The 13,410-nt window shown below is 45.5% G+C and overlaps 1 protein-coding gene across 3 annotated transcripts in view; it reads left to right on the forward strand.

Annotated features, from left to right (window-relative positions):
* The window catches only part of SLC4A5 (solute carrier family 4 member 5), an 88,535-nt gene that overhangs the window by 49,548 nt on the left and 25,577 nt on the right, over positions 1 to 13,410 (forward strand). For all 3 annotated transcript variants that reach the window (XM_082229859.1, XM_082229861.1, XM_082229860.1), the window contains 6 exons: positions 34 to 121; positions 947 to 1,101; positions 1,238 to 1,396; positions 6,567 to 6,745; positions 7,214 to 7,343; positions 8,794 to 9,065. In XM_082229859.1, the coding sequence (XP_082085985.1) occupies positions 34 to 121; positions 947 to 1,101; positions 1,238 to 1,396; positions 6,567 to 6,745; positions 7,214 to 7,343; positions 8,794 to 9,065 (983 nt within the window). The remainder of the gene's footprint in view (positions 1 to 33; positions 122 to 946; positions 1,102 to 1,237; positions 1,397 to 6,566; positions 6,746 to 7,213; positions 7,344 to 8,793; positions 9,066 to 13,410) is intronic.

Raw genomic sequence — 13,410 nt, forward strand, 5'->3', positions numbered from 1 at the left:
TGAGTTTGCTTCTTTCCCCCCTCTTTAAACCAGATTCCTCTTTATCCTCCTGGGTCCCACTGGAAAGGCAAAATCCTACAATGAAATTGGTAGAGCCATCGCCACCCTCATGGTAGATGATGTAAGTGCATTTTCAATGTCTTCGTAGATGCCTCCTCTCCATGGGCGGAGCCAAGGGGGGCAGCTGCCCCCTCATCAAGTAAATCAATAAAAATACTTAACTAACTGAGGTTCTGCCCCCCTAGAAAAAAACGTTAAGCCTGCCCCCGTAACAAAATCCTGGCTACACCCATGCTGCTCTGATATTTTATTGAGGATGTCATGCAATAGCATAACCCAGGGTCAGCATTACAAAAGGCATATTCTGTACCTTGTGCAGAAAGGTGGTAAACACGTAGCCAACTCTGCAATGGAACTGAACCAAAGGGTGCAACTAAGTCAGTGAAGGATTTCTGCTTGCATGACACCTCCCTCCTCCAGTGCCCTTCCCAGATCTGCTCCAGAAAGTTGGGAGGGAACCCTAGCACAGATCTGGAGAGCACACAGGTAGAGGGGGGGGGAGAGTTCCATTACGCAAGTGGAGACTGGTTAACACATAAGAAATGAGGCTCAGTGTTATGTACTGAAGTTCTCACCCTGGGCCAGCAGGGGTAGATAGTTTTTACTCAGGTCCACATATGCAAATAAGGGATCGAAAGTGACGTTCAGTGATTGGATAGTTACAGAAAGTTGTTACAGTTATGTGGTACTGGAGCTCTATATAAGCAGGCTGGCTGAACCCTTCAGTTCAGTTCTGTTCCGGCCTGTGAATAAACAAGAGCTGTTTGAAGAATCGCTGTGTTGTCTGATATGTTCACCCACAACTTAACACTCTCCATTGTATTCCACTGCATTTTCTCGGGTAGTGACTTGTCCAGATAATTCCTGTTTTCACTTTTACTTCCAGCTGTTCAGTGATGTCGCCTACAAAGCTAGAGACAGAGATGACCTGATAGCTGGAATAGATGAGTTTCTGGACGAGGTCATCGTTCTGCCGCCTGGAGAGTGGGACCCAAACATTAGAATAGAGCCACCCAAGAAAGTGCCCTCTGCCGAGAAGAGGTAAAGGGAGAACTCTTTTCAGCAGAAGTCCTGATGAAAGAACCTCAGAGGAACAAAGGCTTGCAGGCTGGGCTAAGCGGTGTCGCGCTTCAGGCACCAGGTTTCCTAACACTTTGCTATTTCTCTCTTCCACCAGAAAATCTGTGTTTTCCCTGAGTGAGGCTGGACAAATGAATGGCACGGCCGGAGGAGCCGGAGGCGGAGGGGGCGGAGGGGGTGGTGGGGGGGGAGGCAGCGAAGATGACGAGATGCCAGCAGTGCACGAGATTGGGGAGGAGCTTATCTGGACTGGAAGGTAAGCAAAACATTCTGGACTCCGTGAGCAGAAAGAGAATCTGTTTAGGGACTGAGGGAAAGCACTAAACACAATCCTAAAGCTGGAGATATTTTCACCCGTGGTACAGAGCTCCTGAGATCATGGACCAAACTAGATAATGTGGCAGCAAATATATGTATTTAAACCCAGACCTACTGCAAATGTGTAGAACAGGGTGTTTCCCCCCCCCAAAAAAATAATAATAATAGTCCTTTCTGCAATCTGCCATCTAAGCTGGGCTCTCAACTCTTAGTCCCTAGCCAGGTTCACCTCCATCATCACAGCCTAACCAGAGTAGGAGCCTTCGGGAGCAGGCTGCAGGTTGCCCTCCAACCCCCTGCTTTCTATAGGATTGAGCTTTAGCTGGAGGCCCAGCTATGCCCCTGTCTGGACAGGGATAGCCTAACTTCTGTTGTCTGTGCTCTGGTAACCTCAAGGTTAGATTATTGCAATGCGTTCTACATGAGGCTGCTTCTGAAGATGGTTCAGAAACTTCATCTAGGTTGCTGACTGGGACAAGACGGTTTGAATATATTACACCGGTCCTGGCCTGACTGCACTGGCTGCCAAATACATTTTGGGCCCAATTCAAAGTGCTGGCTTTGATTTATAAAACCCCAAACAGCTCAAGACCACAATACCTCAAGGACCACCTCTCTCCATAAGGGCTCCTGGTTTGTTTTTGTTTTTAAGTATTTTGTGTTCTCATTTTGTACTTTTATGTTGATGACGATGGTAGCTAGATAGATAGATAGATGATAGATGATAGATAGATAGATAGATAGATAGATGATAGATAGATAGATAGATAGATAGATAGATAGATAGATAGATAGATAGATGATAGATAGATAGATAGATGATAGATAGATAGATAGATGATAGATGATAGATAGATAGATAGATAGATGATAGATAGATAGATGATAGATAGATAGATAGATAGATAGATAGATAGATAGATAGATAGATGATAGATAGATAGATAGATGATAGATGATAGATAGATAGATAGATAGATAGATAGATAGATAGATAGATGATAGATAGATAGATAGAGAGATGATAGATCAGGGGTCTGCAACCTTTAAGACAAAAAGAGCCACTTGGACCCGTTTCCGAAAAAACAACAACAACTGGGAGCCGCAAAAACATTGCAACATTTAAAACAAATATAACACTGCATATATTGTTTCTGGCCTTAATGCTATATATACAGGATCGTGCAGTCAGCTGTCAATCTCAAGAAAAAAGGACAAATTAATAGCTAATTAAAATATTTAATTTACAACCAGGTAACCTGGTTAATGGGACTTTTGCTCCTGAACCTCAGTGCTCAGTGTCTGCACATCAGGGCTGTAAGACGTCACCTTCATTTTCACACAGGCTTGCAAGCTGTCATCTGTGAGGCGTGATCGGTGTTTGTTTTTAATATAGTTCATGTTGGAGAAGACCTGCTCACATACATATGTGGAAGAGGCCACAAGGGCCATCGAGTCCAACCCCCTGCCAAGCAGGAAACACCATCAGAGCACTCCTGAGATATGGTTGTCAAGCCTCTGCTTAAAGACCTCCAAAGAAGGAGACTCCACCACACTCCTTGGCAGCAATTCACCAAACTTTCACCAAACTTTCCCCTGCTTAAGTTTAAAAAGGGGCTTCGCTTAAAAAGGGGCTTCAGGCAACTAACTCCACGTGGAATTCCACGCAACCGCGACTGCATAATCAATGCCACAAAATGCCAAAGAAAATTAACCAGGGCCCCAGTGAACCATAAATCATAATCAGTGCCTGATGTAAATAATAATTAATAATGAGGGCCCAATGTCAGCCTCGTCATTATAAAAATAATCCCTCTCTTCGCGCCGCCCAGCCTCCCAAGAAAAAAAACCCCACTTCAAACGGTCACAAAGCACAAATTCCACGCGACCGCAACTTGCTATGCCCAATAACCAATGCCCCAAAATGCCATAGAAAATTAATCAGGGCCCCAGTGTACCATAAATCATAATCAGTGCCTGATGTTAATAATATATAATAATGAGGCATTCGTCATTATAAAAATACCTTTTTTGACACTTTTTATTATTTCTTTGTTTGACCCCTCAGAATTACTCCTCCTCATAGAAATAAACATTAAATTAACAAGTTACCTTTTTTTGAGTGTGTGTTCTTCACTCCCCTTCAAAACAGTGACCAGTGTATATGCCCCCTTTCAATGCAGCCTGCTTACAAAGGCGGGACGACAAAGACCAGCAATAAGCTGTTGCATAACGTTCCCCAAAAACTTCCCCCTGCTTAAGTTTAAAAAGGGGCTTCAGGCAACTAACTCCCACGTGGAATTTCCTATAGTAAGATGGCGGCCGCCTCAGAAGACCACATGGGCAGATAAGATGGCTGCTGGGACGATCCGGTTACCCAGCAACAGCACAGCTGATACCGACGCTTTTGAAAGCAGCCGGCAAAGCAAGTGTTGGAGCTCCGAAGCCACAATGCTGCGCATGTGACCAAATAGCGAGGACTTACTTTGCTAGAGACAAGCCCCGACGCTACCACAAGCCTCCCTCTCTTCGCGCCGCCCAGCCTCCCAAGAAAAAAACCCCACCTCAAACAGTCACAAAGCACAAATCAGTAAACATAATAAACATTAAATTAACAAGTTACCTTTTTTTGAGTGTGTGTTCTTCACTCCCCTTCAAAACAGTGACCAGTTTTGAACAGTGGCTTCAGGCAACTAACTACTCCGCCGCCTCCCCTCGCGCCCTTGCCTCGCCCCCGCCCCTCGCCCCTCGCCTCCTTCCCTCGCCCCCGCCCCTCGCCTCCTCGCCCCCGCCCCTCGCCTCCTTCCCTCGCGCCCTTGCCTCCTTCCCTCGCCCCCGCCCCTCGCCTCCTTCCCTCGAACCCGCCCCTCGCCTCCTCGCCCCCGCCCCTCGCCTCCTTCCCTCGCACCCGCCTCCTCGCCTCCTCGCCCCCGCCCCTCGCCTCCTTCCCTCGCGCCCGCCCCTCGCCTCCTTCCCTCGCCCCTCGCCTCCTTCCCTCGCGCCCTCGCGCCCGCCCCTCGCCTCCTTCCCTCGCCTCCTCCCCTCGCGCCCTCCCCTCGCGCCTCCGCCCTGGAGCCGCAGCAAAGGCTTTAAAGAGCCGCATGCGGTTCTGGAGCCGCAGGTTGCCGACCCCCGTGATAGATAGATAGATAGATAGATAGATAGATAGATAGATAGATAATAGATAGATAGATGATAGATAGATAGATAGATGATAGATAGATAGATAGATAGATAGATAGATAGATAGATAGATAGATGATAGATAGATAGATGATACATAGATAGATAGATAGATGATAGATAGATAGATAGATAGATAGATAGATAGATAGATAGATAGATAGATAGATACAGGTTTAAATGTATGAACTCACTGCCGTCCAGTAGTGGCTGGTGGGGTGGTGGTGCGGCAAGGGTTGTGTGACGGTGTGGAGCTATTTGGTACCAAGAGGGGGAAAGGCAAGAGAATAGGAAGCTCAACCCAAGCGCCGTGGCGGGAGCTTCAGATTGGTTGCCTCGCCTGTGCCTCTCTGGTACAAGCAGGGAATCACAGCATTGGGAAGCCAGGTCATCATTCGTGCCCCAGCAACCACTCCTGTAGCTATTATGTCTAGTCTGGCCTTGTGTTGCTCCAGAAAACACCTTATGTTTCAATACTGCACAACCTACACTCAAAAATTCTAACAGCCATGTGAAGCTAGCCTCTTGTTCTTTTGCATCACCTGGGATTTGTGTACGTGGGAGAAGCATGCAAAAGGCAAACTGCGCTGCTGATGGAGAACGAGCACAGCAGGACTCCCAGGGTCTGGGGCAGGGATAGTGACAGAGGGCATTCCAGCAGGGTGAATGTTGTGTTAGTTTTCCTGATTATAATGCTAGCTTTTCCATTTTCTAATATTCCTTTCACACTGCAGTACCTGTTGTGTTTTGGACCTGTAGTTTTTGGACTGATGTACTGACAGGTTGCATTAAATTCCCCCCTGAAAACTGTATGGCAGGATACCACCCCAAATTTCATCACTTTACTCCCTCGATTTTCAGAGTTAATGGAGTTATAAACAGCTTTGTTTTTGTTTTGTTTTTTCTGGAAGCAATTAACATGAAAAAGAGCACTAAACTTCCATAGTATTCTGCTAGATTTCTGGAAATGGCTTTTACGTCATGTGAAAGCTCAAATATAATGCGGAAATTAACCGTTGGGGAAACAGAATGAACTGTTGTGTGAAGGCGGCCACAGTGTTGTGCTGGCTAGTGTCTTCCCCCTATGGCCAGCAGTAGTAGAATACACAGGGCAACACCGAAAATCTAGCCAGAGTTATTTGATTTGCAGAATATGTTCTAGTCACAGAAGTTGACTTTTGTGGAAATGTGGTTTTTTAAAATTATTTATTGTTTATTTATTTATTCAGTTGTTAGTAGTAGTAGTAGTAGTAGTAGTAGTAGTATTTGCATTTGTAGCCCACTGTTCCTCCAAGGAGCTCAAGGTGGCGTATATTGAATCCACACAACACCCCTGTGTATGTTTCCGAGCACAATTCAAAGTGTTGGTGCTGACCTTTAAAGCCCTAAACGGCCTCGGTCCAGTATATCTGAAGGAGCGTCTCCACCTCCATCGTTCTACCCGGACACTGAGGTCCAGCTCCGAGGGCCTTCTGGCGGTTCCCTCACTGCGAGAGGCCAAGTTACAGGGAACCAGGCAGAGGGCCTTCTCAGTAGTGGCGCCCGCCCTGTGGAACGCCCTCCCATCAGATGTCAAAGCGATAAACAACTACCTGACATTCAGAAGACATCTGAAGACAGCCCTGTTCAGGGAAGTTTTTAATATGTGACATTTTAGTGTATTTTTCATCTTTGTTGGGAGCCGCCCAGAGTGGCTGGGGAAACCCAGCCAGATGGGCGGGGTACAAATAATAAATTATTATTATTATTATTATTATTATTATTATTATTATTATTATTAGTGAGGTAGGTTAGGCTGAGAGGGCGTGACTGGCCCAAGGTCTCACCCAGTGAGCTTCATGGCTGAGGGGGGATTCCAACCCTGCTCTCCCTCAGTGGCTCTTGTGTGCTTTCCTCTGGTGCAGCCTCTCCTGTTCCCTTTCCAGGTTCTGTGGTGGCCTATTTTTGGATATCAAGAGGAAGCTGCCCTGGTTTCCCAGTGACTTCTATGAGGGCTTTCACATCCAGTCCATCTCTGCCATCCTTTTCATCTACCTTGGCTGCATCACAAATGCCATCACGTTTGGCGGGCTGCTGGGGGATGCGACAGAAAACTACCAGGCAAGTCTGGGCCACAACGGAGGCTTCAGGAACAGGCAGTGCTCCCTAGGAATGGGCAGATAAGCCGATTCATGGTCCAGGCTAGTTATGAATGTGTTTGTTCTTAGAAACCATTCCATCCTGTACGAAAATACATAAACAAATGCTTAAATGCATCTTTGTGGGACCGAAGCTGTCCATATTTAGGTGGGTGTGCATTTGAGTGCACCTGGGCTCATCTTCCATCTCCAAATGTGGGCATGTAGAACAAAGCATTGCAGGTGAGTGAAGAACCATCAGCACAGACATGACTCTGCATGATGCCCGTGGTCCCAGAGCCCCACCCTGTTATCCGCAGGTACCTGGAACCCAGTCACTCTTGAACATATGGCAATGATTGTGGTGGTGTTGTTTTGCACCCAAACAGTGTCATTTTTGACAGCACTTAAAATGGCACCTATTGACATTTAGCTGTTTTCCTCCCACCAGGGAGTCATGGAGAGCTTTCTTGGCACAGCGATGGCAGGGGCCGTGTTCTGCTTCTTTGCTGGGCAGCCCCTCATTATCCTGAGCAGCACAGGGCCCATCCTGATCTTTGAAAAACTTCTCTACGATTTCAGCAAGTAAGTGAAATCATTCCTAACAGGATTAATTTACAGAAGTAAGCTTGCTTTGTTCTATTGCATTTGGCTAACCCTACTCTGGGTAGCGCGGGTGGCGCTGTGGGCTAAAGCCTCAGCGCCTAGGGCTTGCCGATCGAAAGGTCGGCGGTTCGAATCCCCGCGGCGGGGTGCGCTCCCGCTGCTCGGTCCCAGCGCCTGCCCACCTAGCAGTTCGAAAGCACCCCGGGGGCAAGTAGATAAATAGGTACCGCTTACCAGCGGGAAGGTAAACGGCGTTCCGTGTGCGGCTCTGGCTCGCCAGAGCAGCGTTGTCACGCTGGCCACGTGACCCGGAAGTGTCTCCGGACAGCGCTGGCCCCCGGCCAATAGATGTGAGATGGGCGCACAAACCCCAGAGTCTGTCAAGACTGGCCCGTTCGGGCAGGGGTACCTTTACCTTTACTCTGGAGTTTAGGATTGTTCGATTCTGTTCTGCTGCTAATTTATGTTTTCACTGTCATTTTGTTTTAAGTGCTGTGTTTTGATTTGTGTTGGAAATGACTGCAGTGAAAAGGGCTCTGCAAAATGTATGAATAAACAAGGGTTGCATCCAACATGACAGATGCAGAGTTTCACTCCCTGGGCACTCTCAAAATCTGCTCCAGATGTTCATCCAACTCCCTCAGGGTGTTTGTGGGATAACCAGCCTCATATATCCAACATGCTTCAGTCTAATTAATGCACGAAGGGTTTGATACCATAGAGTAAGCCTTTCTTCTCCCCCCGTCCACCTAAGAAGCTCAGCATGTGAAGAGGTCTGAGCTGTTGCACAGTTTTCACAAGCCTCTCTTGACTTCCTGTATAGATAGTTTAGGTACTTTTACCACTTTGTAAATAAGTTTTCCTGTGCATCTCTTCTGACTGATGTATGGAAAAGCACATAAACCTGACCATTGGAGAGTTTGTAAGTAAACAATTTTTAACTTCCCAACTGTGTACTGGGCAGAGAGGGAAAGAAATAAACCTTTTAAGAAAACATTTTGAAAGAAACTTTTTAAGGGGACATTTTGGAACTCACTTGGAGGGGCACATATTTTAAAGATCTAACAGCCTATATTTCCACATTTTACTTTGCTGCAGATTTTGTGATTTTATTAAATCTCTGCTGGGGTTGCCTCACCAAAGAGTACTGCCCCAGACTTGGGTCTTGTCATGCAGCAATTCTCCTTTCTATATGTTTCTTTGCATCAGCAGTTGAGGGGGCTGCAGAGAGGAAGGAAGGCTCCATTGTACCAGTGGGAGCCTCCTGGGCTAGTGGACGAGCAGCCTCGCAGGACCCTAAATAAATAAAATACTAGATGAATTATGGCAACATCATTCACGTGTTCTTCTTGCGTTACCTTATAAGGATCAAATGTCTTATGAGTATTACTTAAAACAACCCGTGACTTCATTTCATTTCCAATTTCAGAGGCAATGGCATTGACTACATGGAGTTTCGCCTCTGGATCGGCTTGCACTCTGCTCTCCAGTGCCTTATCCTGGTGGCTACAGATGCCAGCTTCATTATAAAATACATCACACGGTTCACTGAGGAAGGGTTCTCCACTCTCATTAGCTTCATCTTCATCTACGACGCCATCAAGAAGATGATTGGAGCCTTCAAGTATTACCCCATCAATGCAGGCTTCAAGCCAGACTATGTGACAATGTATAAGTGCGAGTGCATTGCTCCAGACCCAGGTGAGTACAAGTCTTGCATCCTCCTGATGCAATCCTGGTGTGCGTTCCTTGCTGCCATCCATTGTTTGAACCACAGTTCTGTGTTGATACCCTGTGCCTGAAGGAAATGAGTCCTGCAAAAGGTTTCTGATGTATCCTTGCAAAGACTGGTTTGAGACAGCAGAGGCATCTCTGGCTGCCCCTCTTCATTGGGGCTTGTTCTGCATGATGTTGTAATGTGCTCAGGCCAGTGACCAGGAGCATTGTGCATAGAGGTGGCATTAGGGTGCACCGTGTGGGAGGCATCGTATGTTGAGGCAAGCGGGTGAAAACTGGCATGCAAGAAGTCTCCATGTGTTCAAGTTAAATCGGTGGTTGGTGTACTAAATAATTTCACCAGCATTTTAACAAAATGCTATTTAAGAGCCAATGACCCCGGGGTCTGTCAGTCATAGTCAAGGCCAGCCCAAGTCATTTTGCTGCCTGTGGCAGAGACCATGCACAGAAGCTGACTGGACTGGCAACTGAATCTTACTTCAATATTATCAATGTTCCTTCCATGTGAGATTTTAAAGCTGATGGGTCACAAAGAGGCTTGCATGCATACTGAAAGATCAAGGGACACTCATGGTATATGGTGTTGTATACAGAATTCAAATTCCTGAGGTTTTTCCAGCTTTCTGGGTTTTTGTAATGTAAGCTTGGAGTCCTTATGGCTGTGAAGTTGAGCTTGAAAATGTGTGAAGTTCCAGAAAGGGAAAGAGCAGTGACATCGAGCAGAGTAGTTGCCCCTCAGTAAAAATACATCCCAGCAAAAGATATTACAAAAAATAGGAAAATATCAGCAAATTTGCCTAATTCATCTGAGATGCATAAGTTGTTGTTTCTTTGGTGCTGAATTTGAGATACCTTCACACAGAGTTGAGTCTGGATTTATTTGGACATTCAGTTAGCAAGCTCTCTCTGAGATACTCCCAAGGAGAAGAGCTCTTATTTTTTTATATAATCAGATTGAAACAAAACAAAAATTGAGTTCATGTTATTGTAACCCGTCTCTGATTTATGTGGTAGATGAATTCATGAGCTTCTTTAACACTGATTACTTTTATTTTAAACTGACAAACTTAACTAATGACCAAAGAACTCCACTTCTACAAATGATGAATAAAAGATGAAAACCCAGTTACTTTCATTTTGTAATACTCAGTGAGACTTACAGAAGAAAAAATCCCCTTAGGTCCCACCCTGTGTCCACCCCAAACCATTCCTCTTAAAAGAACACCACCAGTCTCTCATTGGTTGGTCTTGGGGTTCTACTGAAATTTAAAAATTTTATGTGGCACCCATGATCTAGATATATCTCCACTTATAATATTGACATTTGAAAAGTTTTCCTGAACGTCTATAAAGTGTTTGATACTACAACTGCAAGAAGAGAGCATCTTAATTGCAGGACCAGGCGTCGGGCTCCCCATACCCCAACCCATGCAAATAAGAGACCAATAAGACTGGCTTTAGGTCAAAAGAGGCCACAACCTTATTGAATACAGATGAAAGAGGTTTGGCTTGGGCACGGGGCAATCTAAATACTTCTGGCCCACCTGCTGGAAGTGATGTGTGGTCAATCCAGGCAGGGGTTCCTAAGATTTACATCAAATAGGGTGACCCCCGCAGGGACTGCCGTCTGGGGCTAGGACCCTGTCCTTGATGCCCCCACCGCCTGTCAGGAAGGGCACTGCAGGTTCCAGTTCCCTCGTTGGGGCCGCAGTGAAGCCTCCACTGTCCTGCAATGCCACCACACCAAGAGGGGTGAGCGGACTTACAAGACAATTTAATATCTCATCAGGGAAAAAGAAACCAAATTCTTTTTTTCCAGAGCCATGATGTACTCTTCTCTGACAGTGGCTGTATTGTAGAAGGCTATTTATTTATTTGTTTGTTTATTTATTTAGTCAATTTGTTAACAGACCATCAGCATGAACTCCCAGGGTGCAGTTTTAAAAAACAGCATGGAAATTATTCAGCATTTTAATGTGATTTTCTCCTAATAAACACACTTTTGTCTGCACTTTTGACTAACAAACACATTTTTTGCAAACAGCTTCTCCTGATAAAATGCACTTTTGTAATTCTCACTAATATATTCATTTTTATACACATATCCCCCTATTATGTGCATTTTTGTAAACACTGTCTGGTTGGAGAACTGTCTTGCAAAATCCATGTAAGTTTGAATTTTGATGGACAGCTATGTTTCGGTTCTTATATTGTTTTGGAAAGTGCAAATTTGATAGATTCAGCTGAATTGAGTTTCTCCCTCATCCCCACTCCTGGGGGGCAGCTGCCCATTTGAGCTGCACCAAAACTTGCCATTTCTCAAGTATATATTTGCTCAAAAAGTGCAAAACTTACCTTTATTATATTGAAGGGCAACAGAGTTCTCTGCATAATAATAAATCAGCAGAAAACGCTAACTCTCAGAAGAAGTGGTATTTGGAACAAAATAAATGGAAATTTTGCAGTTAAAAAAAAACCTATTGAAGTTATTGCATTCTCATATGTTCTCTAGCTCCAACTTGGACTTCTCAGTTACTTGTCTCCATCCTGAACTGGAGGAAAAGGCATTCATTTGGGGGGGGGTCAAGTCACACTCTTCTCTCTACATTATTTTCATGCAATGAATTTGCAGTTAGTTACTCCTATTCTGTTGGGGTCACTCTTCTGCTGCTGGTTTATCTGCTTACCTTCACCCCCACTGAAGGACACATGGCCTCCGCATTCCCTAGCCTGATAGTGTTCATTGCTGTTCTAAATTCTCTATAGAATGTGTTCAAATATTATGGACACTTAACTGAGGCATCACAGGCCATGGGCAACACAGCTACCCCCACCATCTGTGTTAGGTTTTTGAACTTTAGATACGAACTTCACTTTGTTCTTGGAACTGTTTGTGGTGGCTCTTGGGTGGCTGTGAATTCTATCGATATTACCCCAGGGTTCAGTAAAACTGCAATCCAATACACACTTACTTGGGAGGAAGGAAGTAAGGCTTGTTGAATTCAGTGTGACTTGATTCTGACTGAGTAACCGTACCTATGATTGCTCTCTAAATCAGGAAGACTGGGAGCTACTGGCAGATCTCTTGGTGATCTGCCATAGATGAGAAAAGGATTTCTGACTGTCAGTTGTCTATAGCAATTATTTAAAAGCTTTCCCACTTTAGATTGCTTGTGGGGGAAACCAGGCATGGATTTTTGTACTGAAGGACTTGTGAGCTTGGTTCTGCTACTCATCAAAAATCCTTGGGCTGAGCATGTTCTCGGAGGAAGCCTATCCCTTAGCACTTAGCATAATTCTTCTCTGCTGAGATTATCATCTTAAAGCGACTCACTTGGATTCTTAAGGGTGAAGGGGGACCTCCAGGTAACTGGGTCGCAGGGTGCTTAGGGCTTTACAGGTCAATGGTTGCACCTTAAATTGAACCCAGGAACAAATGGTCAAGCAGTGTTAACTGCTGTAGGGTAGGTGTACTGTGAGCTTGACATTGTCCTACTAGTACTCTAGTGACTGCTTTTTGCAGCTATCAAAGTTTCCCAACTGTCACCCTTTCAGGGTAGCCCCACACAGAGAGCAATACAGTCTGGATGTCACCAGCACAGGAGCTTAGATCCATTACTCTGAGCAGGACCCGTGGCTGGTGAATCAACGACAGCTGATCAAAGCTGCTCCTGACAGTCAACATCTCCTGAGCATCTAAGGAGAGAGCCTTATGCTCAAGGTTCATTCTGGCCACTAGAGGTATTACTGATTCTAAGCCCCATACACAGAAGCAACCTCAACTACTTCCTCTGTGTATCACTAAGCCAGCCTTCCTTACCCTGGTACCCTCCAGATAATATGGACTACAACTCCCCTTAGCAGGGATGTCAATATGAATAAAATAGGGGGGGGGGAGACAAGGAAGCCCCATCCTGCATAATCAATCACATAAAGTGGTGCACACATACCATTTGAATGGCAATGTCCATCAACTGGGGGAGGGGGAGCTCAAATATTTTATGGCAGCAAAGGGACCTCAGCCCCTAGGAGTTGATTCCTGTGCCCCTTAGCTCCAACCAGCACAGCCAGTGGATGCTGAGGCTGATGCACTTCAATCATCTGGAGGGCACCGGGTTGGGGAAGGTTGCAATAGCAGTGCACAAAGCACTTTATTATTCATTCTTATTGCAATTTCCCCTTACTGCAACCAACTGAGCGCTTGTCTGAGGTTCCCTAGTCAGCTTCATGACTAAGATTTGGACCTGCTTCTCCCACAAACAAACCCAAAGCTACACTGGCCAGTCTCCTTTCCATGCCTGACTGAAGG

This window comes from Podarcis vaucheri, assembly GCF_965113315.1.
Source record: "Podarcis vaucheri genome assembly, chromosome: 7".
In the NCBI taxonomy this organism is placed as follows: domain Eukaryota; kingdom Metazoa; phylum Chordata; class Lepidosauria; order Squamata; family Lacertidae; genus Podarcis; species Podarcis vaucheri.